General features: G+C 36.4%; 1 protein-coding gene across 3 annotated transcripts in view; it reads left to right on the top strand.

Annotated features, from left to right (window-relative positions):
- Positions 1–27,569, top strand: part of PCCA (propionyl-CoA carboxylase subunit alpha) — a 358,193-nt gene that overhangs the window by 46,442 nt on the left and 284,182 nt on the right. For all 3 annotated transcript variants that reach the window (XM_082434636.1, XM_082434634.1, XM_082434635.1), the window contains exons 5-6: positions 3,379–3,492; positions 5,359–5,412. In XM_082434636.1, coding sequence (XP_082290762.1) covers positions 3,379–3,492; positions 5,359–5,412 — 168 coding nt within the window. The remainder of the gene's footprint in view (positions 1–3,378; positions 3,493–5,358; positions 5,413–27,569) is intronic.

Raw genomic sequence — 27,569 nt, 5'->3', positions numbered from 1 at the left:
TTGTGGCTCGAGAATTTCTGTAGAGAAGAGCTTCAGGCAGCACAGGGCGTGGGGAGTGGGGGCTTTGGGAGCTTGTCTTGGAGTACATAACAGGCTTGCTTGCTTTCCTTCCGTCTCTTTTTTTTCTTTCTCTGTTTCCTGTCTTTCTTTCTGTCTTTGCCTCCCTCGCTCCCTCCCCCTTTCCTTCTTTTCTTTCTCTTTTTTACCCCCTTTTTAAATACTAGCTTGTATTTATTGTGTGTGTGTGTGTGGGAGAGATGGGCTCTATCCCTCCCCCCCCATCTGTTGCCTCCCAATACCTCTTAGCTCTGCCGCTGCTCGCTTGTCAGAAATACTGGAAATGATTTCATCTCTCGGGTGTTTCTAGCTCCTTAGTTTCCGTAGATTTCTTCCCAAAGGCATTTGTTCAAGTTTCTCCTAAGCTAAAACCATACTCCAAACCCTTTCTCAGCTATCACTCTGCCTCTCCTAAACTCTACAACAATAACAAAATTGAAATTGAGTTTCAAAAGTTTTTTTAAACTATCCTTTTGTGGTTGACTCAGAAGTATCTCCTTGGGAACTAAGGCAGCAGAGGGTTCTAGTTTTTTCTTTCAAATGGCTTTGCCAAGCATTTTTGCTAGTACTGACCGTGTGCTAGACTGTGGGCTTGAGATGTTAATATAGGCTTCTACCCTAAAGTAAGGTTTGTTTCTGAGAAATAGAAGAAAAGAAACCAACCAACCCCTTTAGAAACAGCATGTTTTGCCTTTCTTTGTAAAGTCCCTAAGCAGTTTTGACCTGCTTTTGATGTATTTATTTGAATGTTTATTCAAACAATATTAATGATCTGCTAAAATGTTAGGCTCTGAGCTAGATTCTCAGTATGTTTACAAAGAGTTTGTGATAACATAGGAAAAATGCCTATTATGATGATAGTTTAAAAAACAAAAGGATGCAAAATTATATATGCACTTTGGTTACAAAAGTATATTTAGAGAAAAGACTGGAAGTAAATAAGTCAAAATCTTATTAGGATTCCCCTCCTTTTTAACTTTTTTAAAAAAATTAATTAATTAATTAATTAATTAATTTATTTATGGCTGTGTTGGGTCTTCGTTTCTGTGCGAGGGCTTTCTCCAGTTGCAGCGAGCGGGGGCCACTCTTCATCGCGGTGCGCGGGCCTCTCACTATCGCGGCCTCTCTTGTTGCGGAGCACAGGCTCCAGACGTGCAGGCTCAGTAGTTGTGGCTCACGGGCCCAGTTGCTCCGCGGCATGTGGGATCCTCCCAGACCAGGGCTCGAACCCGTGTCCCCTGCATTGGCAGGCGGATTCTCAACCACTGCGCCACCAGGGAAGCCCCTTTAACTTTTTGATGCCTATTTATTATAGAAAATTTGGACACAGGGATGCATGTGTATATATTTTAATCCCCCTCCCCACCACATACAACCCTCAGTTGCCATATGTATTGCGAAGATTGGAGATTTAATTTAGTGTAGCTTTTACCTCAAAGACAGTGGCTTAACAATGAAAATTATTAAATAAACTGTCATCCAAGTGTATCTATGAATTTAAAAGCTTGTAGCAATAAAACTGTTCTGGGAGAGATTTTTTAAGAAAAGGAATTTAAGACACAACTTCTGCCTTGCAGGACCTTATGATCTGGAAAAGGAGAGTGTATAAATTGTAACAGACATAATCTGTAAAGCAGTCAAAATGACATTACTGGGCAGGATGCGATTAAATGCCAAAATTTGCACCTGGTACTACTGGAGTTCAGATTAAAGGAGATTCATCTGAAGACCCAGTGGTAGAAGTGGAACTTTAAATGCATCTTTAATAATAGGTAGTACCTGGCGGGAAATAAAATATACAGAGTAAGTGTGGATTTAACTTTAAATACTTTATCCCCACCTGACTAATGCATTTTTTTCAAAGGATTGTTCAGTATTCAATTTCTTTCTTATAGAAAAAACCCACAACCACAATTACAAAAACAAAATTGCTGTTGTAAAAAATTGCTGAACTGGGCAGAGGGCAGTAGAAGAGGGGGCATTCTGGTCTGAGGGGAGAAGAGCAACTTGAAGTTGGGAATAAGCAAGATATAAAGGAGAGCCTTGCTTTGAACATGGGAATATTTAGGATCCTTTTGCGAGCTTGGCTGCCTTTCCTTAGATGTTATTAAAGAAATTAAACTGCATAGATTTGAGTCTTTTATATTAAGATATTGATCTATTAATCCCTTGGGTAGCAGGTATCTTTAACCTTTCAATACACAATATAATTTTTTACTTAGTTTGAAAATATTTATTGACTAGATAAAAAGAACTCTGAGCTTTCTAAAAGATGACTTGATTGTTTTTTTTTTTTGATAGACCTCATTTAAAACAAAGTGCTTCTTTAAAAACTACTTTACAGCTGAAGAATATAACTTAGCAATACTCAAGAGTATTTTCCACCTTAGACTTTTTGGAGGAGGGTCATACATGTCCAGGTATATGAATGTGTTCCAGTTTTTAATGTATGCCTTGTAAAATAAATTTAAATGGAGTTTAAATTTACTTAAACTTACACTGGAAAACTGTTAGGAAAAGCTGTTTCAAAAATACATGAATCCCTTTCATCATTTTAAAAGAATAGATTTCTTTTAGAAGTAAGCAGTTTATTCTGTATTGAATGCCTAGCCTTTCTTAAGCAAAAATAGATTTGAAACACTGTGTAGTAAGTAGTCTTAAAAATGGAGCATATATTCCTGAATTAGGAGTAGGTTTAGAACTGAATGCACATATCGGTTCTTTTAGGAATAAAGGTTAAAATGGGTGAGGATCAAATATTAGAGTATTTAAACGATTCTCAAGATTTTCTGGCTCATGTGTAGTGATACTGAACTCTTTAGTCCTGGGCTTTAATTTGTGCCTGGTGCTGACCTAATGCTGTGCAGGGACACTCACTGCATCCCTTCTTCATTCAGTTTCTCTAATTATCCCCACTTCCTGGGGAGCTTGCTTAGAACTGGGCATGAGTGCTTGTTATGAAAATATTGGGCTACCCTGGCTACATGTAATAGAGTAGTTTTTGGTATAAAGTTTACGTATAGATGGACTGAATAGGACGCTAAAGTTGTTTGCTGTGATTTTACTTAATCAAATTGGTACGGAATATTATGGAAATTATCTGGTTAGACAGTGGATTAGGCTTGTAATAAATGAAATCATGGTTACTATAACTCCTGGGCTTGTTTGTTACATTGTAATTTCTTAGTGCATATTCAGAGAGAGATCTGACTACATAAACGATATGGGAAGCACTCCGATTTGCAATTTTGTGTATACTTGCAGATGAAGATAGTTCTTTTTGCTGGGAGGATCTGTTAATGCAGAGATTTGTCTCTTCAGGTTCACGTGAAAATGGCGGATGAGGCGGTCTGTGTTGGCCCAGCTCCCACCAGTAAAAGCTACCTCAACATGGACGCCATCATGGAAGCCATTAAGAAAACCGGGGCCCAAGCTGTGAGTCTGAATGAATCTGTCTACTGCAGCTGTTTCATGTGTAGTGAGCAGAACACTAGAGTTTGTATTTAAAAAAAAAAATAAGAAAGAATGATTGAAAATGCTGTTGCAGTTCATGTCACACGAGTTAAATGTGGCCGAATTCGCTACTGGAAATCAGAGGCTTTGTAGCATCTGGCAGTGTTGGTTACTGATCCTGCAGGTGGCTGCTGGATTCAGCTTTCACACCAGGGAGCAGTTTCAGTTCATTTCCAAATTTGCTAGGGGAAAAAAAAAAAAAAGAAATCCCAATTAATTTTGAGACTTAACCCTTTCAGTGTAATAAGAGTATTAAAAAAATCTGTATTATAAACAGGATCCAAAAGACCCTGTTTTAAATTCTATTTTAATCATTTAAAAATTATGTATGCCTCGTTATACTTCCAGAAATAAAAATGATGCAATTGGTAATTATTTTAGTTTGATAGTGTCAATGGAATATACATAATTTACATGGAGAAATCAGTAATTCTCCCCACCCCCAATTCTGTTTGGAGTGGAATCCAAGGAAAAAACTGGGTTCTGACATCAGGAATAGTGTTTTGTTATTCTTGTTGTTTGTGTGTGTGTGTGTATGTTTTTATCAGAGAACTAATTACATGTAATGTTAAAAAAAACTATGTAGAGTTATCTCTAAAATTGGATGGAAGCAGCCAACACCAGCAGTTAGCCTGGAGTGCTTCAGTTAGTGTTCACATTTCTTTTGAAAGAAATGTTTTAGTAAGATGCATGTTTAAATAAAAAACTGAATTCATGAACCCATATTATAGATGTTGCAGTTTACTAGCAGAGTTAATGAACGTAAAACTCTTTTAACCTTTTAACTATAGATTATCAGAATACAATCTTTAGTTGAATGTTTATACGAAATGAAACTGTTGGAGTGAAACTCTTTTCCTGTGATGTAGTAGTGTAAATTATTCTGCACCGTGTTCATAAAGCTTAGTCTGGCATTTAAAAAAATCTCAAATGTGTAGATACTTCTAAATTAGATTATGATGTTGACTCATTTAGAAATTTGACTTATAGCAGAATTATTTTCCTAGAAATATATTCAATACTGACTGATAATAGGGTGGCTCAATTTATGTTTGGTCAAAAGTTACTTGGTTAGAACAGGATGGTAGAATTTAAATTGTTGCAACGTGGCTTGTGAGAGAGGAGAGCGTGAAGTGGTTGTGACTGGCTGAGTGGGATGAGGAGGGAAAGAAGAGTAGATATTAGAAGAAAAATAAATTCAGAGAATGATGGAAAGGTAAAACCAAACTTCTGTTTTAGTTAGGTTTGACAAAAACTGTTCATTGGGTAGTGGCTGAATATATTAATATTGTCAGGAATAAAATATGTTCATTGGCTTAGTAGCCAGGGTTTGGGAAAGTAGCAGTTCCTGGTTCTGTAAAGAAAGGGGAAATAAGAGTTTTTCATCCATCTTGTGAAAGGTTTCCTTTAACATAATTCTTTGACCCACAAGCTGTTAGAAAATTCTGCAAACTTGGAGCCGAAGTTAGTCTCAGAAAAAGTGGGGAGAGTTTGGGTTGGGTTGAAGTGCATAGCCAAGTGCAGGTGGACAGGCAGGTGGGACGGGAGACGGCCCTGACTGTGGTTGAGACAGGTAGCGTGCTGCAAGTGAGCATACAGTAGGCGATCTCGTGGCGTTTGGGTCTGAACTCAGGAGAACTGCGTTAGAGCTCATCAGTGTGTTAAGAGTAAGTAACCTTACTCCAGGGCCCTTGAACAATAAACACGTTAACGCTCTTTCTGTCTTGCTTACTGTAAAGGTTTTGCAAATTGGTAAAACTGAAAGTGCTTTTTGTTTTCATTTCTAAGGTACATCCAGGTTATGGATTTCTTTCAGAAAATAAAGAATTTGCCAAATGTTTGGTAAGTTTATAAGGAACCAGAAACTGTTAACTTATATTTCAGAAAGCAGTGTAATGGTGTTGCTTTTGTAAATGTGGGTAGTGATGACTTACAGACTTTTCATTGACCCAACGATTCTTTGAAAATAGTTTGGGAAAAGTGAAGACTTTTATTCTGTAACCTAAGTCTTGATTTGAAGCGTGACAATGGAAAAGTTGTAAAATCACCATTACACCTAATGAATGATACCTAGTTTATAACATGTTGTGTGGACTTTGACTTTTAAAATTAAACATTTCAGACTTTTAGCTAAATACGTCAGGGAGTCCAGTGATTCATTAATTATTTACCATGAGCATGGAATGTGAAGCCAGAAGTAAGATTCTGTTTTTTCCCTTTTATTGCATATTATGGCATTTAATATCAAATCTTCCTACTGCGTCTATTTTGGGAAATTTTTTTCTTTTTTTTATGATAGGAGTATCCTCCTGATATCACCATCCTGACTAGGTACATGACCCTATATTTGCTATTAAACTGATTTTCCAGGTGTATTTATAACTACATTCAAGATGGTACTGAAACCTCAGTTTTCAGGTACTAAAATATGATATTGATAATGTTTCGAAAAGCTCATTAAATCAATTATCTCAGGTATTAAGTTAACTTAATATTTTAATATGTTATACTTTGTTTCTGTGATATGCTTATATTTTGTTCTTCCATGGATTCAAAATTATTTCTGAATGCAATTACCATTTTCAAGACGAAATTTTCACTTAAAATTCATAAATTTAATTTGGACAATTCTTTTTTTTAAAATTCTTTATTAAAAAATTAATTAATTAATTAATTAATTAAATTTTGGCTGTGTTGGGTCTTCGTTTCTGTGAGAGGGCTTTCCCTAGTTGTGGCAAGCGGGGGCCACTCTTCATCGCGGTGCACGGGCCTCTCACTATCGCGGCCTCTCTTGTTGTGGAGCACAGGCTCCAGACGCGCAGGCTCAGTAGTTGTGGCTCACGGGCCTAGTTCCTCTGCGGCATGTAAGTATCCAAAGGTCCAGATTTACCAGGTTTTGTGCAGTATATCCACATTTTCCTGTTTATACCTCTTTTTGTTATCTTCTAGTTTGAAATTTTGGCTGAGGTTCTGTCATTATGTAAGAAAATGATTCGAATATAATAAATTTTAAATGTATTTGTACAATATAATATATTTAAGTTTGTATAGGTGAGGAGTCTCTAAACTGTGGTCCATGGGCCAAATGCAGCTGCCGCCTGTTTTTGTAAATTAAGTTTTATTGGCACACAGCCCTGCTTGTACACTTACCTGTTGTCTGTGGCTGCTTTTGCTCTCAAACAGCAGAGTCGTGTAGCTATAGCAGAGACCGAATGGCCTGTAAGTAAATATTCACTGTATGGCCCTTTATAGAAAAAGTTTGCCGGCTCCTGGTATAGATGAATATCTGAGTCTGGGAGAAGTGAAATTATATGGCAAGTGTATTTATTCATGCATTTATTCAGTCATTAAAAAGGGCTTATTTGATATCTATGTTCAAGGCAGTTGAGAAGGATATAAAAATGAATTGGATGTGTGTCCTGCTCATGAGGAGCTCACAGTCATGTTGTGGAAAATAAGTCAGGTACACAAATGACTTCAGGGAAAAAAATATTATGAAGAAGTGCAAATTCTCCGTAAATGAAGATAAGATTGTGCCGTCAGGGGTTTCATGTTAGAGAAAAGGGTATAAAATGTATGACTACCTTCCTTTCTCATTTGCTTTTCTAATTTTATCTCCTCCATTTTCCTTTATCAATGCTATGCCTTAGGCAAACCAGACTGCATGCTATTCCCAAACGTGGCTGGTTCTCTCCTGTTCTATCTTTTCCATCGCTCTCCTCAGTGGTCACACCTGTCCCTTGGTCCCACATTTCTTACTACTGTCTATTCTTAAACGCACAGTTCATGTTACCCCTACCAGGATAGTTTTCCATGTTCTTCTGGTGAGAAGTAATCTCTTTTCTCTGTCTTCTAGAGCATTAAAATTTTTTTTTTTTTTCTTATCTGGCATACCACCTTCCATATTATGTAAAAATTGTTTCTGTATTTTAATCTGTTCTTAAGGTAAGAGACTTGGTCGTCTCATTCTTTGTTTCCCTTTTGTTTTATATCCTAATGATTTCTACGTAGTGAGTTCAATGAATGTTATGGAAGGATTAAGTAAATATTATTAGATTAAGAATTATGGAACAATAACCTTCAAGAAAACTTTTCTCCTGTCACAGAAGGGACTGTTTTGTAACTAGAAAGCGGTAGTGCCGTGTGTTTTTATTCACCATGAAAATATGTAGCTGGTGATAACTAACCTTCTCTTTTTGTGCATCATGGCAAGATTCTTATTTGGGGTATAATTTTCCTAGCTTAAAAACTTTTCCCATTGGAGTGTGCCATTTAAAATGCACCTTTTGAAATATCTGGCTATAGCTGGTGAGTTCCATAAAAATAACACAGTGAAATAAAATTGCATACAGATTTTGTTATGCATATCAACATTGTTTGTGTGGATGGTGATGAACCATTGAAATTTGATAGTTATTGTCTCAAACTGGGAATATTCTTAGAATCTGATTTCTAAGATAGTGGTAATAGATTACTATGTTGGCAGCAACTTTTGGCAAGAAAGATGAGCAAAATATGGAAAAAATTTTTTTAAAGTTTATTTATTTTATTTTTGGCTGCCAGTTGATCTTCATTGCTGCACTCGGGCTTTCTCTAGTTGCGGTGCACGGGCTCTAGGCGTGCGGGCTCTAGAGCGCAGCCTCAGTAGTTGTGGCGCACGGGCTTAGTTACTCCGCGGCTTGCAGGATCTCCCCGGACCAGGGCTCTAACCTGTGTCCCCTGCATTGGCAGGCAGATTCTCAACCACTGCTCCACCAGGGAAGTCTGGAAAAGAAATTTTTTAAGTTTAATACTGTGGAGTTCCTTTTACCGTAACTTATGTATGCTGTAACTTATGTTTGAAATGTAATCAAATGTGGAGGTTTTTCCCCCCATTAATTTCTGGTTCTGTTCTGTTTTTTTTTTTTAAATTGCTGTTCAAAGATCAGCATAATATTTGTTTATAGAAAAACTATTTGTGCCTTATCATCTGGTATATTGTTTTTAGTTAACAGCTTTGAGTAAGATGATTTCTTGAATTTTTTTCTGAGTTTGTGCTATTTATTTGCTTTAGAAAATACCATAAGCCAAATGTTAAAAGCATTCTAAACTTTATATGTTTTCTTTACAAGACTAATTATTCTTTACACTTAATTTACACGAAATGGGATCAGATTATATAGAATCCCTACTGTACATGATTTAAACAAAATCATGTCTTGTTTGTTTTTGCTTAAATAATTAATGGAAAATACAAAGCTACAAATAATCCTCATAAAGAATAGTAATTTTCAGTAATTTTAATATGCTGAGCAAACATTTTATTTCCAAAATGTTTTTCATTCTGTATTTCCCCTCTGGGCTCCTTGTATTCTGAGCAGTAAAGGAACAGTGGTGGAAGGCTGTGAGGACTGTTAGGGTTAAGAAAAGAAATTCTTTTGGAGTTTACGAAAGAGGTTTGAAAAGTTAAACTATCTGCCCCTGGAAAAAGTGGTTTAAAGATTAAATGAGATTTAAAGAGATTTCATAGTGTTTTTAGTTATCTTTCTGGTTCTTATGTGTATGTTTTTTCATGTTATATTTTAATGCAGCACAGCATCATAAGTTACAGTAGTTACCTTTATGAGAAATTTATGTTAGATTTAATAATTTGTGTTTCATGTATGGGTCTTATCCATGTATTTAGAAGATATGTGTATATATGCATACAGATAGTGTGTTCTATCCAGAATGCTCAGCATTGAGGGTGGAGAAGGGAACTGTGGGAAGCAGTTGAGGTTTGATGATTGTATTTTTTATCTCCTTTTGTTGGAGACTTTTTAGCAAGGTAAGGAATGTAACTACTTCAAAAACAATAATGAGATGTTTTTTTATCCATTGGATTAACCAAACTTTTAAAAAATAGCTGTAACATCCAGTGTAGACAAGTGTACAGGAAGTGTCTTGTTCTTGGGAGTGTAAATTATTTCAGCCCCCTTTTTTCTTTTTCTTTTGTTCCAGAAATTTGCTGGTATTACCAAAATTTAAAATGTATATATTCTTTGACTCAACAGCTCCACTCTTAAGAATTTCACCTACAAAGATGTACTTTAAAAATGTTCATTGTAAGGTTGTTTGTAATAGCGAAATTGGGAAATAGCTGAAGATTTTTCATCTTTAAAATGAAGAGAATGACACCTACCCTGTAGGGTTGTTGTGAAAGTTAGAAACAACATGTATAAAGAACTTAGCACAGAGTCTGGCATTGCCAGGCAAATCACCTTATCATTACAGGTGTTAGTTAATAATTATTACTTTAGTAGATGGGGAGAGCTACTGAAGAGTTGTGGGGTTTTTTTTTTTTTTTTTTTTTTTTTTTTTGTGAATGAGATAGTTAAAATTAGCATTTTGGGGAAATTAGTCTGATAGTTTTCATGTGTATTTTGTGAGTTTAGATTTTTTTTTTCCTGTTGAGATTAATAATCTGATAATATTATATTCCTATACACACACATATGATAATGTAGTTTACAAAATACTTTGACATATATGATTTCATTTAATTCATGCAACGATTTAACAAAAAGAAAACTGAGACTCAGGTGCAGTGACTTGCCAACAATCACACTGTATTGGTAAGTAATAGAATCAGGACTTGACCTAGGTTGGCTGACCATAAGTACAGAGCACTTAAAAAAAATACTGTACCCTGGTTTGCTTAGTTGGAAAGAGTGAGAAACCAAACAGTGAAAACCAAATAACTGTAGGGAACTTAGCCAAAGGCCATAGAAATCTGTTCCCGCACTTCATAATAACAGAGGCAGCACATGATCAGGTTGTGTAGATAGAAATTTGAAGAAAGCCTTTTGCTAGGTCATTGGTCTTCTGTTGTGAGGTTGTAATCCATGGTGTGTTAGAGTTGTGAAATGTGCTTTAAGTACTTGGCAACTGATACTAAAATTATGAAGTTAGCAAGTTTGCTAATGATTTTATTTAACAATATTTTTGTTCTTAAAATAGTTTAGAGTGAATTTAAAACAATATGATACCCTATTCACTCATATTTGCAGAAAAAGTTTTTTTTTGAGTAGGGAAAAAAAAAAAGAGGTGTAGATCTTGCAAGCCCAAAGTTGTTTATAACTCTTATTTTATCTACATAGGCTGTGATCTAGGTAGCTCCTGGAAGTATGTTTTGTGTGTGACATATATGTCGTGGCTTAAGAAAGGTTAATACTACACTGTATTTTGTAGACATCTAGTTTTAACTACATAGATATTCTTACCATTAACATTATTAGAATTTCCATTTTGGACACAGGTCTTTGATTTTATTATGTTAAAGTGAAAAAAATTTGAGAATGTAAAATCTTAAGAAACTTAAGTCACATGTATACATTGAAAAATAAGGTTTCTTCCATCTGTGAACCTCTGACCCCAGCCCCCAGTTTAAATTCCTAGAGACTACCACTGCTACCAAATTTATATTCTTCTGGAGTGCACGCATGCGTGTGTGTTTGCCTGCTAGAATTTGCTATAGATTTGTTATACAGGGTACTCTTATTTGCTGAAGTAGGATTTTGTTTGTTCATAAGAAAAGTGGCACAGAACTTTTCTTCCCTTCCCCAGGCTCTTAAAAATAGGTGTGGAACACCTACCTGCAGATACACTTGCAACATTCTTATTTAATCTTTATGACAATCTGTGGTGTATTATGATTTATAGAAGAGAGAACAATCTCAGAATAATGCCTTGCCCAATGTCACACAGCTAGAAAATGAGAGTATAGTTTCTTACAAAAGTCTTTGACTATAAATCCCATGCTCAGTTAATGTTCCAAACTACTTCTAAGATGAATTGGAACTAGACTGGATTGTTAGTGTTTTGTTTTGTTTTGTTTTTAATTGATAGCTTTGGCTGGCACCAATTTTTTTTTTTTTTTTTTTTTTTTTTTTTTTTACTGTTGGTGGAAGTTGTTCTCTTTCTGCTCCCTTTTTCCCCCTCATTGGTGTACTATTGTTAAGGTCTAAAAACAGAATATTTCTTTTGTTTTTTTTGGTCTTGTGATCTTGGATGCCAGTGAAAGTAACTGTCTTCACTTGGTTTTGCTGACTTTATAGGTAAAGTACAATACTTGAGTGAGCTGGTAGAGCTACAGAAGAGTCACTGATGCCTTTTTCCTCTCTGGGATATTCTTATGTTGAATTAATAATGTCTCCCTGAATTTAGAGGAGAAATTTGGTGACTCTATCCTTTTGACAGCAATTTTGTAATATGTTTTAAATTATGACTTTAAATATGTCATGTTCAAAAGGCTTAATGAATATCTATGAAACAAGCTTCATAAAACCCTTATCATAACAGAATGTCCTTTGAGATGTTTGAGAACATGTTGGATTAGAGTTCAGCTTCTAGACTGTTTGTTGAAGAATTTGAAGATGATGCTGAGTAGAAATGCTCTAAAGTGGATACCTGAAAAAGAAAAATCTATTTTTAGGGAGTCTTTAAGGATGTAGATAAGGCAGATACATTTAGAGTTGTGGGGTTTGGCGGGTGATTTCAATAGGAAGGTTAAGAATCTGGGATTTGATGAGGCTGGGATTTTCTGCCCTTTGCTTGAGGTTAAAATAGTTTGAATTTTATACTCGAGCTTTCCTTCTACCTCTCCTTTCTCTCCCCTGCAGTTATTAGCACAGTCTGGAGTCAGAGTTAAAATTCTTGCTCTGCCACTTCATATCCCTGTGATCTTGGACAAGTTGCTTAATGTTTGACTCTGAAGACTCTCAAATGTCTTACACTTACTGTTGGCAGGATTTGTTTTTCTCCATCTGAGTCTTTATATTGAAAACATGTCTCCTGTAGCCAGCATGTAGTCGGGTCATGCTTCTTTTTTTTTTTTTTTTTTTAACATCTTTATTAGAGTATAATTGCTTTACAGTGGTGTGTTAGTTTCTGCTTTATATCAAAGTGAATCAGCTATACATATACATATATCCCCATATCTCCTCCCTCTTGCTTCTCCCTCCCACCCTCCCTATCCTACCCCTCTAGGTGGCATAAAGCACCGAGCTGATCTCCCTGTGCTATGCCGCTGCTTCCCACTAGCTATCGATTTTACATTTGGTAGTGTATATATGTCCATGCCACTCTCTCACTTCGTCCCAGCTTACCCTTCCCCCTCCCCGTGTCAAGTCCATTCTCTACGTCTGTGTCTTTATTCCTATCCTGCCCCTGTGTTCTTCAGAACCTTTTTTTTTTTTCTAGGTTCCATACATATGTGTTAGCATATGATATTTGTTTTTCTCTTTCTGACTTCACTCTGTATGACAGACTCTAGGTCCATCCACCTCACTACAAATAACTCAATTTTGTTTCTCTTTATGGCTGAGTAATATTCCATTGTATATATGTGCCACATCTTCTTTATCCATTCATCTGTCGATGGACACTTAGGTTGCTTCCATGTCCTGGCTATTGTAAATAGAGCTGCAGTGAACATTGTGGTACATGACTCTTTTTGAATTATAGTTTTCTCAGGGTATATGCCCAGTAGTGGGATTGCTGGATCATATGGTAGTTCTATTTTTAGTTTTTTAAGGAACCTCCATACTGTTCTCCATAGTGGCTGTATCAATTTACATTCCCACCAACAGTGCAAGAGGGTTCCCTTTTCTCCACACCCTCTCCAGCATTTATTGTTTGTAGATTTTTTGATGATGTCCATTCTGACTGGTGTGAGGTGATACCTTATTGTAGTTTTGATTTGCATTTCTCTAATGATTAGTGATGTTGAGCATCCTTTTATGTGTTTGTTGTCAATCTGTATATCTTCTTTGGAGAAGTGTCTATTTAGGTCTTCTGTCCATTTTTGGAGGGTCATGCTTTTTTAATCATTCTGATAATCTGTATTTTTTAATTGTGGTGTTTGGTCTTTTAAGCTTTTTGGGTTGTCCTAGTTTATTTTCTTTAATAACAGCTTTTTCTGAGATACAATTTACATCATAACACCCTTTTATAATGTAAAAGTCTGATTTTTTTTGTTTATTCAAGTTAGGTAACTGTCACCAGTGTGCAATTTCAGTAGAATCTATTACCATTTAATAAATTACTGATGTGACTGGACTTATGTTTACCCTTTTTTGTCTGTTTTCAGGTTGTCTCCTCGTTTTTCCTTCTGCTTTCCTTTACTATCTTCTTTGGATTATTTTAATTGTTGGAATTCCATTTAAATTTATCTACTGGATCTATCTTTTACATTTTTTAGTGGTTTTCCTAGGGATTACAATATACATCCTTAACTTTGTATGGTCTACTTGAACTTAGTATTATACCATTTTATGTGCAATGTAGAAATTTTGCAGTCACGTAGCCCACTTTCCCTCTCTCTCTATCTCCATCCTCTGTGTTAAGAGTTGTCATATGTATTTCATCTGCATATATTATAAATTCCATGGAAAAAGTTATAAGTTTTCCTTTAAACATGTTTGAAATGGGTTAAGATAGTTCCTTCATTAATGACCCAAATATCATTCAGTTGAAATTAATATTGTTTTTTATTTTGGTCCATTTTTAGGTTACGTAGAAGAATTTATTTTTAAGTTTATTTTTTATTATGTTTAAATGTGGTAAATCATAACATAAAATTTACCCTTTTATCCATTTTTAAGTGTACGGTTTAGTGGCATTAAGTACATTTATTGATACAATGTATAACTGTCACTACTATTCATCTCCAGAATTCTTTCATCATCCAGAAATGAAACTCTGTACCCATTAAATAGTAACATTCTGTTTCCCCTACCCACACCTCCTGGTAATGTCTGTTATACTTTGTCTCTGAATTTAACTACTCTGGGTAACTCGTAAGTGGAATCATACAATATGTGTACTTTTGTGACTGGCTTATTTCACTTAGCATGATGTCCTCAAACTCCATCCATGTTGTAGCACGTGTCAGAATTTCCTTCCTTTTTAAGGCTGAATAATAGTCTGCTGTATGGATATACCACATCTTGTTTATCTGTTGATTGTCACCCAACTTGTACACGAGTAGGAGGTGGAAATTATACTTTCAAATTCTTCTGTATCACTCTGCAGCCTTTCATTACATGCTAGTTAACTCTTCATTAGATGAGAGAAGTTGCTGAATTAAAATTTGGAATTCTGGAAATAAATGTAGGAGGGGCACTTTGAGTAACCTCTCTGTGTTTTAATGTTGTAATGCTATTTTTAACTTATAATAACTTTGTAATCTCTTAAAATTTATTTTTATCCATTTATTTATTTTTATCCATTTATGCTTCGAATTTAGTAGGAAAGATTTTTGTTGTTGTTGTTCTAATAAAGGTAATAGATTGAGGATTTTGTTGGATTAAATGAAGTGATATTAATTATCACGGTTACATATATTTAATGATTCTTACTGCCCCAGATACATTCTAAAATTATGCTTTTAAGTGCACGCTACCTAAAATGGGCAAAGAGGCAGAAATAATGAGATCATTTCTGGGGCTTTGTTTTTGGACTGGACCTTATTTAAAGATATTGTTACAAAGTTTCTGAAGTACCATATTGAATACAATGTGTGATATGCTAATTTGCATTAGCAGAGAGTATTCCTTTCTTGTGTATGTGTGTACTTCCCAACGTTCTTAGGGTGTATTTGCTGATGTGTGCATTTTCTTAGCTTTTTATTCAGTCTTTCACGTAGTAGTTGGTTGTGGAATACAGTTGTTAAGAGAAATAACATATCAGATAAAAATTATGTTACATTTCTTAACCGTTATACTTTATTTATAAGGAAATGTTTTGATGGTAAATGATAGATGCTGCTGTTGATTAGAACGCCACAATTTATATAAAATATATTGAGTGTATAGACAGAATGAGTTATATATTTATATGTTATATATAAAATGTCAGTGTATTTCACTAGGGTATCACGTATTAGCTCAGTGTTTGATATTATTAATTGTACAATGGCATGATATTTAGAAGGCTAACTTGGTTACAGTATTGCTGAAATACAAATTTAATATCAGTTTTAAAATAATTGAATCTGGGTGATGAATAACTGGGAATTTATTATGTCGTCTGTCTACTTTTGCTTATGTTTGAAGCTTTTCATTAAAAGAAATCCATGAAAGGAAATACATTAAGCTCAGAAGAAATAGTTTTTTGTTTTTTTTTTTTTTAATCTTATATTGTTCCGAGAGGCTGGAATATCATACAGTATATAATGGGTTCAGTGTTAACTTGATTGTCTTGGAGAACATATTAAACGCGGGAGACATTAAAGCTCTTCTTCACATCCAGTATGAGGGGATTTCAGCCTTTGTCTTTGGAATGTTCCTTTGTTACCAAAATGTCTGCTTTTAGTCTTCTTCATTAATTATACTTGATATTTTCATGAGCAGAAGAAATAGAGCAATGTTTTGTCTTTATCCTTTAAGATTAATAGAGTAGACACCAAATTAAAGTCAAAGTATGGTATCTAAAAACATTAAGTTTTTCCAGCTCGTTTTGGTTTATCTCATGTTGGCGCAAGCATGGCCATCACAGAGTCATGAGAAGTATCCTTCTCATGTGTATAAACTGGTTATTAGACTAGAGGGGAGATACATAAGAAACTCCCTCCTGTGTAATATCGGTTGCAAAAAAGAAAAATCCACTTGTTAAAAGGGCTTAATCTAGAGCAATAAAAAGTAACTTTTATTATTCTAGGTATCCCATTAAAGTATTTATGCTTTATGTCTTATGATGATAGGCTACTTCTGCGAAGACTATTACATAGAACTGCATTTCTCAAAGAGCTCTTACCATGCTCTATTCTTATGATGTGTGTTTGGATTAAAGTAGACAAAGAAAATTATCTCCAAGACAGATAAACTGCCCAAAGAAATAGTCACATTTTGATTCATTGTGTTTTGTTTACAATAGAAGAAAAATTTGAGAAGTCCTTACTTTGTCATGTTACTTCATTAGACCGTTAATTCCCTCCCTTCACAGAATATCCGTTAACACTTGGCACAGTTTGGAAAAATGATGTAGTACAGTAGGATGAGCCGCTTCAACTGATGGCATATATGATTTCTAATTGCAAGGAACCAAACAGGTGAACTCAAGTGAGTTTACCTAGCAAGGTTAAGAATCTATGTGGATTATTTTTGGATGGATTATGAAAATGGAAGAGAGACCATTTCATTTACATTGGAGGTTTACCTCATACTTTCTGGCATGAGTGCCAAGGTGCTGATCACTGTTCTAGATACTACATATATTCAGGGTGAACATGACAAAAATCTGAGTTTTCATGGGGTTATTTTCTAGTACAGGGAGGCATATAGCAAATGAATTAGCCAACAGACTCAGATCATGATGAGTGCTATAAAGAAAACACAAGTGGATGATGCAATAGAGTATTGGCATGTGGGGATCCCTGAGACTCTTTCACAGACTCTGCCAAGTAAAAACTGTTTTCAAAATAGTTTCCCCCTCATTCTCTCACGATTGTGCAGTAGAGTTTTTCAGCGGCTACATGATGTATGTTATCACAACAGATTGAATGCAGAACCAGATAGGAGAATCCAGCTGTGTTCTATTAAGCCGGATGGTAGAGATTTGCAAAAAATATAAAACATTTCCACTCTTACTCATTTATTTGTTAATTCTAATTGCTAAATTTAAATGGGTTTATTCTTTTAAAAATAATAAATATTTAAACATTTTCTTCATTTTAATGTGGTAAATATTGATAGATATAACACACATAAGCAAAAGCTCTCTGAGATCATCAGTTTTTTTAAAACTGTAAAGAGATTCTGGTCCCAAAAAGTTTGAGAAACACTGTGCCAGAAGGTGAATGGGTGGCCTCTTTAGATAAAGTGGTACCAAAAAAACCTCTCTGAGAAGGTGACCTGTAAACTGGGACTTCATGGGAGAAGAGCATTCTAGGAAGAAAGAGCAAGACTTCTCTGACTGCCCTTCCCAACCCACTACCACATCCTTTTCTGGCTTTATAATTAGTTAGATGTCAGTCAAGGACCTTTACTTAACTCATTTCTGAATTCCTGTTATTTACCATTTTACCAGTCGTTAATAATTCTTCAGTTTTTGTTTTTTTTCAATTAACCACTTTATTTTTATTTTTGGCTGCATTGGGTCTTCATTGCTGCATGCAGGCTTTCTCTAGTTGCGGTGAGCGGGGGCTACTCTTTGTTGCAGTGCACGGTCTTCTCATTGCGGTGGCTTCTCTTGTTGCAGAGCATGGGCTCTAGGTGCACGGGCTTCAGTAGTTGCAGCACGTGGGCCCTAGAGCACGCGGGCTTCAGTAGTTGCAGTGCATGGGCGCAGCAGTTGTGGCACATGGACTGTAGTGTACGCAGTCTTCAGTAGTTGTGCCGCGTGGACTCAGTAGTTGTGGCTCGTGGGCTCTAGAGCACAGGCTCAGTAGTTGTGGTGCATGGGCTTAGTTGCTCTGCGGTATGTGGGATCTTCCCGGACCAGGGATCGAACCCATGTCCCCTGCGTGGGCAGGCGGATTCTTAACCACTGCGCCACCAGGGAAGTCCCAATTCTTCAGTTTTAATGGAATCGCTTACATACATTTCCAAACAAATGAGACAGACTTTTAGAAAGAGGCTTAACCTCTTTGCTGTTCACACCAAGCTAATTTGAAATATATTTTTATTGCTTAAAAAAATTAACAAGTATTTGTTAGGATCTATTATTTCCTGTTAATTCCTTTTGCATGAAAGGAAATCATATATTGGATTTCTGTATATGACTTTTAGTATAATGTGGCTCTGTCTTGATTGATTGATTGTCTGTGCTGTGTGGCATGTGGGATCTTGGTTCCCCAACCAGGGATCAAACCTGCGTCTCCTGCAGTGGAGGCGTGGAGTTTTAACCACTGGACTGCCAGGGAAGTCTGATGTCTTCCGTATATATATAATGGTAAATTTGTTTTGCCGTCTTTATGCTTTGGAGTTTTAGTTTGTGCCTGTACTTATTAGTATAGTGTATAAAGACTCTCTGTGATTTTTATCATCATTCCTGCTATTATCATTCTTTATCACACCATTTAAAAGCAAAAGCAATTTTAAAAGTGAATAGTAGAGAAAGACAAACAGGAAATGTGAGTTTAGATAAGAGTACAAGCAGCAAGGTTGATTGTGACCATGATATAAATTGATGAGATTTCTACCTTCAGCAAATTGTTAACTTTTTTGAGTATTTACTGTGTGCCAGGGCACTGTTCCAAGCACTGTACATGTACCTAACTCATTTGCTTTTCATAATAGCCCTACAGGTGGCTAGTACTGTCTTTACTTTATAAGTGTAAGAAGCAAAAGGAAGTTGGGTTTAAGCAAGTTGCTTACACAGCTCTTAGTGCCTGGGCAAGGATTTGAACCCAGGCATCGCCTGTACTCCTATTTTCTAGGCTGTACTGCCTCTGAAGAAGAGATCGTACAACGCGTTGTAGAGCAAAACAAAATAAAACCTTAAGAAGTTTTCAACTCTTTTTTTTTTTTTCTCACCCGTCATTATTTTTTCCCGGCAGACTATAACTATATAATTTTATAATTATAATTTGTTAGACCTCTTGATATAGGGATTGTATAAAGAGTTGTCTGCAAAAGTTAAGCTTTTCCCCCTGCAAGCTGGAAGTGAGGAAAAGAAGCAGTTGAAATAAGAAGAAAAGCACATAGGAAAAAAGAAGAGAACAGTGGAGAGCAGCGGCGGTAGTCTGCATGGAGTCTGAGGTGTGGCTGTCCGTCCTGGATGAGTCAGCATGTGGCAGCTGCTTCAGCCACCAGGGACACACGTGGTAGAGGCCTCCCTTTTCTGATGCCTTGACCAGTACAGTTCTAGTGAGTGGCGTGTATGGGTCTTGGTAGCAATAACAGAATTTGGTAGAGGTTAAAAACAGCAGTGGGGATGAGGAACTACAGATACTAAAAGATATCAAATCAAATAAGGAATAAGAAGAGGTAGAAGATAAAATAATCCTTCTGAGGTGTCAGAAAGTAACCAGTAATGCCGAAGTATATCTCCTGTAGAAGGTAGACACATACTTATATCCTCCGAGGAAATCACCTGGACAAGTGTACATTTTCTTCAAGGAAAAAGAAAGTCAAAGCTCCTGGATTCCTGATGGATAGGCAAGTATACTTCTGAATAAGAGAGAAGACTTTGTTAAATGGGTTTCTGATAGGGGAGGGATGAGGTCTTGGGTTCCTAGTGAACTAATGAATCTCTTGTTTAGGGGATTGTCAAATAGTATGAACAGTGTTTCACATGTGCTCCCCCCATCTGTGTATATTCTGCAGTATCATTATCTCTAAATTTTAGATGAAGAAACCGAATCAGAAATAAAATGATTTTCCTAATCACGTACTAGTAGGTTATCAGTTCTTTTGATTAAAGCCTGTTGTGTTTTCAAGCCCTGAGGGTTCTAAAGAGCTGGAGTTTAACTGCACAGCATTGTATAGAAAACTTAAATTTAGCCAGAAACCACAAAGAGAAAATAACCAGATTTTTAACATTGTTGTACAGTATTTGTTGTTATTAATTTTTTAGGGCATTTAAGAATCTGCTATGCTTTTTAGGTCATCAAAGAAAGATAAAATTATATTCAAACATGTTAATACTATGAGTGCTGACTTGTATTATAGTATTCTTTGGAAAAATATTTGTCACACAATAACTTATAGTAAATTAACTAATGATACCTTCATTCATTCTATTGCCACATTTACTTTGAAATTTTGATTAAAAATTTATTTTAACTGTGAAAATTATATTTTAAAAGTTAGTAATAGCTACTAGGTGTCTGTTCACATTTTATTTCAGAATTTTCCATTTTAAATTGCAGATTAGATTATGATGAATAATAGTCTTTGCCTCTATATATATGAGCCCCTGCTCATATAAACCAAATATTTTGCGTATTTTGAGATCTAAATCATTAGTTTATGGTTTATAATTTTTTTCTTGACAAGCTTTATATAATTTTTAGTCTTGCCAAGTCTCTGGTGAGTTTGAGATCACTAAGTTTAGAATTTGTTGACTGCATTAATGAACAAAGCAATAGATTAATACCTTGTTGATTTTTTTTAAACCACCAGAGATCTTATTTTCTTCACTCTTAAGAAACTGAAATAATGATTCACAAATCTTAACCGCAGTGGACCACATTTACGATAATGTTTTGCACAACATTTTTAGTCGATGAAGTGTAAAAATTTCATGTTTGTCTTAGCTTTTTGGTCTCTGAGGTATTAAAAGTGGTGACAGGGCTGCTCTGTTACTGTTTTGCAGCTAGCTCTTTTAATTGATGTTGAATTGCGGCTTTCCATGCACACAGGGTTCAGTAAAAAGGTTGCAGTCATCTAGTGAGCATTTTTCCTTTAATGTGCTCATTAGTGGTGGCAAGTCCAGGTTTCAGCACATGTCAGTAATTTACATTTCATTGCTGAGTGGCTGCCCTTGTTGAAGAGTTGTTTCTAAGCGTGATGAATATATATTGGGAATAAACAGAGTAGAAGAATGGAAAGCCAAATACCCTGCCAGGCCTTTCAGTTGGTTCTGAAGCTTCCAGTGGATCTCTGATTAGCAATGCATGAAGCAGGATGGAAATGCAAAGATTAGGTCTACAAAAGTTGTCACAGGTAGGCCACTCCCTGAAATCCCCTTTTTGTGACCACCTTTCCATTTCATCTTCCTCAAATTCTTCTTTCATGACAGACTTTCTGTTAAAGTGCAAATACTCTCTTAGACCTAGGAAGTGAACAATAGAGGATCAACCTGGTTCCTTTACCCCTTCTGACTGCTAAGCCAAGTCTGATTGTTATGTAAAGAGTAGACGCAAGCAAAGCCTTGCTAGGCCTTTACAGCTCCTAGGGACCCTGTTATTATGACTGGGATCTCTGTGGTGATTCCTTCTGGGATTCATTTTCCCTCTTTGCCTGATTGGTAGCAGCTTGTTCCGGCTTTTGAAAGCTCGCTTAGATCATTCAGGGGTAGTCCGTGGAGGCTGTGGTCAGTGTTGCTGGACATTGGGCCGGGACTCTTATTATAGTGTCTTTGAAATTGGGATGTTTGGGAAAATCCAGAAGTTTTCTTCTTGTAGAAAAACCTATTGTATTATAATGAAGCATTTTTAGACCTCAGGATTTTATTCTAAGTTACTTTATGCATGGAAACAGTAGCATTAGGAAACACTAGCCTAGCTATCTTTAGAAGGTTAATAATGTTGTAATTCTTTATACATTTTAAGTTTATTTACATATATATGGAAATTTGGGTTTATTGCAAGAAAGTAGATATTAATGTTGTCAGTTGGGTGTTAGTATGGTCATCTGTCTGTCTACTTATTTATTTTTGTGGTGTTTTTCAAAACATTGAATTTAAGAAGTTTTGTTCAGAATTCAGTAGAAGCAAAAGTGAGTGAGTTTATGACTAACAATACAGTATTGAAAGACATTGAAAAATATCAATACTCAAATCAGATTGTTATTATGTTATATGGTAAGTTCAGTTGGATATGATTTAGCCCTTGGAACATTTAAACATGAATGTATGTTAAGCACAGTTTATTAAATCTTTTTATTAGTTTTTTGTTTTCTGTGTTTTTTTAAGCTAGATTTTAATAGAGGAGCAACATGGAGCAATGTGGTTTTTGGAAAATTTTTTATGTTTATGAAGGTAAAGCTGGGAATCTTGAGGATATTAGCTTAGTAATGTTCTGATCAGTATTTGTAGCCTTTGCAAAAATGTAACAATAAATTTACCTTCTAGATGTCTACTTGGAACTATTCCTTTTGGATGTTTGCCAGATAAAAAAGCCCCATGGGATTAAGTTCTGGAAAATCACTTGCAAATTTGTGGGGGGATATCAGTGACTTTAAATATTTAACTGTCCAAACTGTCATCTACAGGCGTTCTGTCTCTGCACTGGGTAAAAAAATTAGAACTTTGTCAGCCAGTTAGAATTAAAGGTGACATCTGCTTTTAATTGGTGTTTTATTTTCTTCCAAGTCAGTAAAAATTCAGTAAGACATGAATTATCAAATTTTGCAATGCTAAGCAACTTGTCAAGTGACAGTAAGCACTACCTTGAGCTTACAGATGGGAAGTGTTAAAATGTTGATTAATCGTCTTGAGTTCTGATTCTGGTTTTAGAAGGCAAAAAAGCCTCTATAACCATTGCCAGCTTTCTTGTGTCAGATAGTATTCATTTGTTAATTTCGTAGGCTTTTTTCAATTACTGGCAAATTGCCTCTTGTATAATTAGCATTTAACTAGTTTTAGTGATGCTTGGACTAGTTGACTTGGGGTCGGGTAAGGCGCTGTAGAAGTCTTCTGTTTCTCAAGTCTGTTATTTATCTAGTAAACTACTTTGTTAAATTCTTTATAGTAAAACAATGGAAAAAAATCTAAAAATGAGCTTTAAGATGGTATTCTCTTATACATACTCTTGACAAAGGTAACCTTGCATGGACCCCCCTTTTGAAAAAGAAAATTGATTATTTCTGTTTTTACCATTTCTCAAACATTTTAAGATATAAAACTTAAGGGTAGAGAAATCAGTTCCTTCAAGAAGAGCATGTAAAAATAACTCAAGACTTCAAACATTCTCAGACCTGAAAGAGACCAAAGAAAATATTCCCATCATACTGACTGACTACATTTAAAATTTCTAGTTACTGAAAATTTCAGCATGGTACTAAGCAGTCTCTTTATAGAAAGTGTCTTTAAAAATTCAACTACGAAGATGATTTTTTTTTTTTTTTTTTTGCCTAATCGTTAATATGAAAGTGGATTTTTTCCTTTTCCTATTTGAATAGATCTGTATATTGGAGGTAGAATTCTGTTTTGAAAGTGGTTAGGACTTGTAGCAACGTTTCTGAGATTAGTTCCTTAATATTACTAGACTTCAGTTTAATTCAGGTTTCTTTTTTATTGTCCACTTAAGAATACCTGATAAATATTTTATGTAGTAATGTATTTTTGCTACCAGAAAATCATTGCATTGTTTAATTTGATTCAGAAAAATCTGTCCTGTTCAGTTACTTGGATGTCGTATAGATTTTATTTCAGCTTAAAAACTAGAAAAGATGCTTAGGTAAATTAACAGTTGATAAGTAGCATTTTAAGCCCAAGGGCCAAGTTTAACAGTTCTTATACATTTTTAGAAAATAGATGAAAAATAGAAAATTTAGATCTTCTTGCTAAACTACACAAAACACTTTTATAGTCCTTTCGATGCCTGATAACTTCAGGGTTCATTGCCCCTGTACATTTTTCAAATTATTTGCTTCTCAATACATAAGACTTTAATTTACCTCCTACCGACAAACCCCAAATGGGTTTTTTAAGAATTTTGAAAGTGGATTGCTATAGTTGGGTTACAGCACTGGCTTTGATTGCTGACACAGGATTTCTTAAGACTCCCCAAATTTAGAAGGATGGATGGGAGGTTCAGGCAGTGTCTTCTGGGCAAATGCTAAGGGGTTTTTCTTTTCAGATACAGAATTACTGTTTTCTATGATATCTTTCTTTGAATCCTGTTTTAATGCCTGTTTCTTTTAAAAAAATAATTTAGACACAACATTTAACCATATTTTTTTCACTGTTAAATTCTGGTTTGTATGATCTTTTTTTATCTTGAATTTTACAAAACAATAATAAAGATAAATATTTGTACCTTGAAGTATCCTAAAGCAATTATTGCTTCTGTAAATAACTTTGACATTATTAGTAAATGTGATTTATATACTGATGAATAATATTACCTCAGGTATGCGTTCTCTAGAGGTGCTCAAAGCGGCTTCTGTGTCATCCTTTCGTGCTTGCGCTCTCATTAAGGAATGAGGGAAATAGTTGATACATGTATTTTACTGGAAAGAAGACTAAAGCCTATGGCTAGTACTTGAATTGGGGTAATAATTTACTTTTTTGCCCCTAAATACTCTCACGATCTTTTAGGAAACAGATCATGGTAGGCTTGACTTGTTAATCATTTCTGTGTTTTCAGCTCAGTTTGGTCACTAATACTTGACTTGTTCCTTACATTCTTGCTTCTCTTCGCCTCATTGCTTGTAGTTGCTGTTTAAATTACCAAGCTTTCTTTATCACGTGAGCCTGTCACTCTGTTGACAGCTGATTGGATCGGGGATTAGTGTCTGACCCAGAGGCGGTCATCTGTAGAAGGGCCCTGGCCCAGGCTGTGCGGGTGCGGATGGGGATGCGTGTGGCGGGGTTGTGGGTGGTGCTCGGGGGCGGGGAAGGTGTGACGTTGGAACTGAAGTAACTGGAGGGGGAGGCGGCGCAGCAGCCAGCACGTGAGGCTGTGCGGTGAACCCTCCCCCGGCAGAGGGAGTGAGCAGGTGGAGATGTTCTGAGGCAGGAAGATGAGCTTGTGGTAGAGAGAGGGAAGCTGGCGTGGCAGGAGAATGATGAACGAGGAGGTGTGTGGTGAGGATGCGGCTGGAAAGATAGGCTCAGGGCAGATCAGCGAGGGCCATTGTAAGAAGCTGGGATTTTAATTTCAGCAGCCTTGGGGAACCACTGGGGGGAATTTTAAGCATGTAGTGCCGTAATGTGATGTATTTCTATATTAACTATAACAAGAATGCTTATCAGACTGAAGAATTATGTAATTAAAAGCAGTTATGATAACAGGAGTAGAAAAATGCAAACTACATGTAATAAGAAACAATGCCTTAGAAGAAGTTAGAAGTCTCATGCTGGCCTTCCTATGGAAATCTTCACCCCTTAGTTATGTCCTACAGTTCTTAGGACACAAAGCTATCTTCTGATTTGTACTTCGCAAATCATCTGCTTTTCAGGAAATCCTGCCCTTACTTAGAGATTAATCTGATACCAAGAATCATTCCTCTTCTCACAATGGTTTATTTCCCTAAGTCTCGATTATTCAGTCTTGAAAAACACTCTAGTAAGACTGTACATGGTAACATTTCACCCTTCAATTCTTGAGAACAGTTAGGGGGAAGGTGTGGATACAAAGGGAATAATATATGGTATCCCAGTTTAAGGTGGCCACTCGAAATTCTGTCTCCTTTGATATCTTTCCGCCAAGTGTTAATTACTGGTAAGCTTCTTTAACTTTTTGTCTGGCTAGCAGGTGATGGTTATACCAAGCAAATAGGCTTCAGTGAATGCTTGTATCTGGTAGGCATGCACGTGTGCACACGTATACTCACGTTCCAGTGGACAGTTTGCCTCTCTGACATTCTTTCCACCACTGGTGATTTGTTTAAGCCAGTTATAATCATGTTATCTCTTCTGACAATTATTATTCAAGGATGACTCAGTGAGGGCTTAAGCCAGTTTGGACCGCTGAAACAGAATGCGAGGCTTTTTTTGGGATTCCTAGGAGAGAAACTTTCTCATTCATTAGAGAGGCTTTGGTGCTCAAGCTTCACATCGGCCCCCCACGCCCACCCTTTTGTGAGTGAGAGGGCTTGGTGCTGCTGGCAGCCATTTTGTGACTGTGAGGATAGCTAGCCAAGGGCAGAGCTGATTTACAGAATGGGACAGGTCTGAGAGAATGGCAGAGAAACCCAGAATTGGGAGATGTATCAGTACTTTCAGAAGAATTTCTGTTGGTGTTGGAGGGGGTGTGTGCTAGGGGCGGGGAGAGTTGGGATGTTTAGTGGGTTGACAGTCTTTTGTTCTTTATCAGACATTTATTGAAAAGTTTTCTTATCCCACTGTGCTAGACACTGAGAAACTTAGTTAAAAAATAAAGTAGGGCACAGAACTTGCTTTTCCAGGAAACTTATTTATGGGTATTAGATTTTGATTCCTTCTGTGACTGTCCGTTGTATTGGTCTTGGAGACTGAAAGAACACTCTGTTGTTACTACTCAGTTAAAACTTTTAGAACCAGAGCTTAAAGCCTTAAACCCTTATGTTAGTAAGTAAGGAAAACAATGTCAAGGCTATGAGTTGCTTTAACGATGTTGCTGGGCAGCTAGAACTTTGTGCATATTATACATGGGTGTTTTGAGGATGCCAAGAGTGAAAAGATAGGGAGGCTTGAGGAAACTATTGGAAACAGAGACTAGCCAGCTGTCAGGTCTTTTTGCTCTGTGTTTATGCTTCATTCTTTGAAATCTTTCAGCAAGCCTGTCCACTTTCATCCTCTGCTTCTCTGCTCCAGTGGTCCCATGGAACATGCTGACTCCATAGCCCCTGAGCTTATGTGTTTTAGGTCTGGCCTCCTGAAAAGAGGAAAGCCTCTTTTTTCTCTTGGTCCCCATTCCTGGGAAAGGGACTGCGATAGATCGAGTTTGGGTTAGCTGCTTTTTTGCTACAGTCATCTGTGTTCAGGGAGCCAGATCACATCCTGCAAAAGGGCTGCAGGGACTTCCCTGGGGTCCAGTGGTTAATTCCACCAGAGGGGGCGCGGGTTCGATCCCTGGTCGGGGAACTAAGATCCCACATGCCGTGTGGTGCGGCCAAAACAAACAAGCAAGCAAACAAACAAAACCCCAAAAGGGCTGCAGTTGAGAGGTCTTTTGCTGTGGTTGGGAAAAGTGCAGCTCACAGAGTTGCGGGCTGGCTAACTTTTCCACAAAATGTCTGTTATACCACATAATTACAGGGCAGTGTGGTTATTGCAGCAATCAAAGTATGTCTCGTGTAGGTGCTGCCTGAAGGTAATGCTTAACTCTGGTAGCTTGGGGGTTGGGTACAGCTGGAGAGACAGTTGTCTAATTTCTAATAAGAGGGGTGTGGGTGTGTATGGAAGGATTAGTGAAGAAGAGTGTTTTGTATTTGTATAGCTGTTGGTTTCCTCACTAGGAATTTACTCCTGTCATAAACACTCTGTGCCCCTGTAAAGCTGAGTTTCATAATTGTGGCATTACTGGAGTTATAAAGTACACATAGAGAAGAAAATCATGGACTTTTTGAGCTTTCCAAGAGGAAACTTAGAACTTATCTAATTTGATTGTTTGGTGTATATCTCTTGATGTGGCAGATACCAGTGAATACAAAGATGAAGCAGATTCA

The sequence above is a fragment of the Balaenoptera physalus genome (assembly GCF_965194825.1).
Source record: "Balaenoptera physalus genome assembly, chromosome: 18".
Classification (NCBI taxonomy): domain Eukaryota; kingdom Metazoa; phylum Chordata; class Mammalia; order Artiodactyla; family Balaenopteridae; genus Balaenoptera; species Balaenoptera physalus.
Note: the sequence above shows the minus strand (reverse complement) of the source record. Positions and strands in the feature narration are given on the sequence as shown.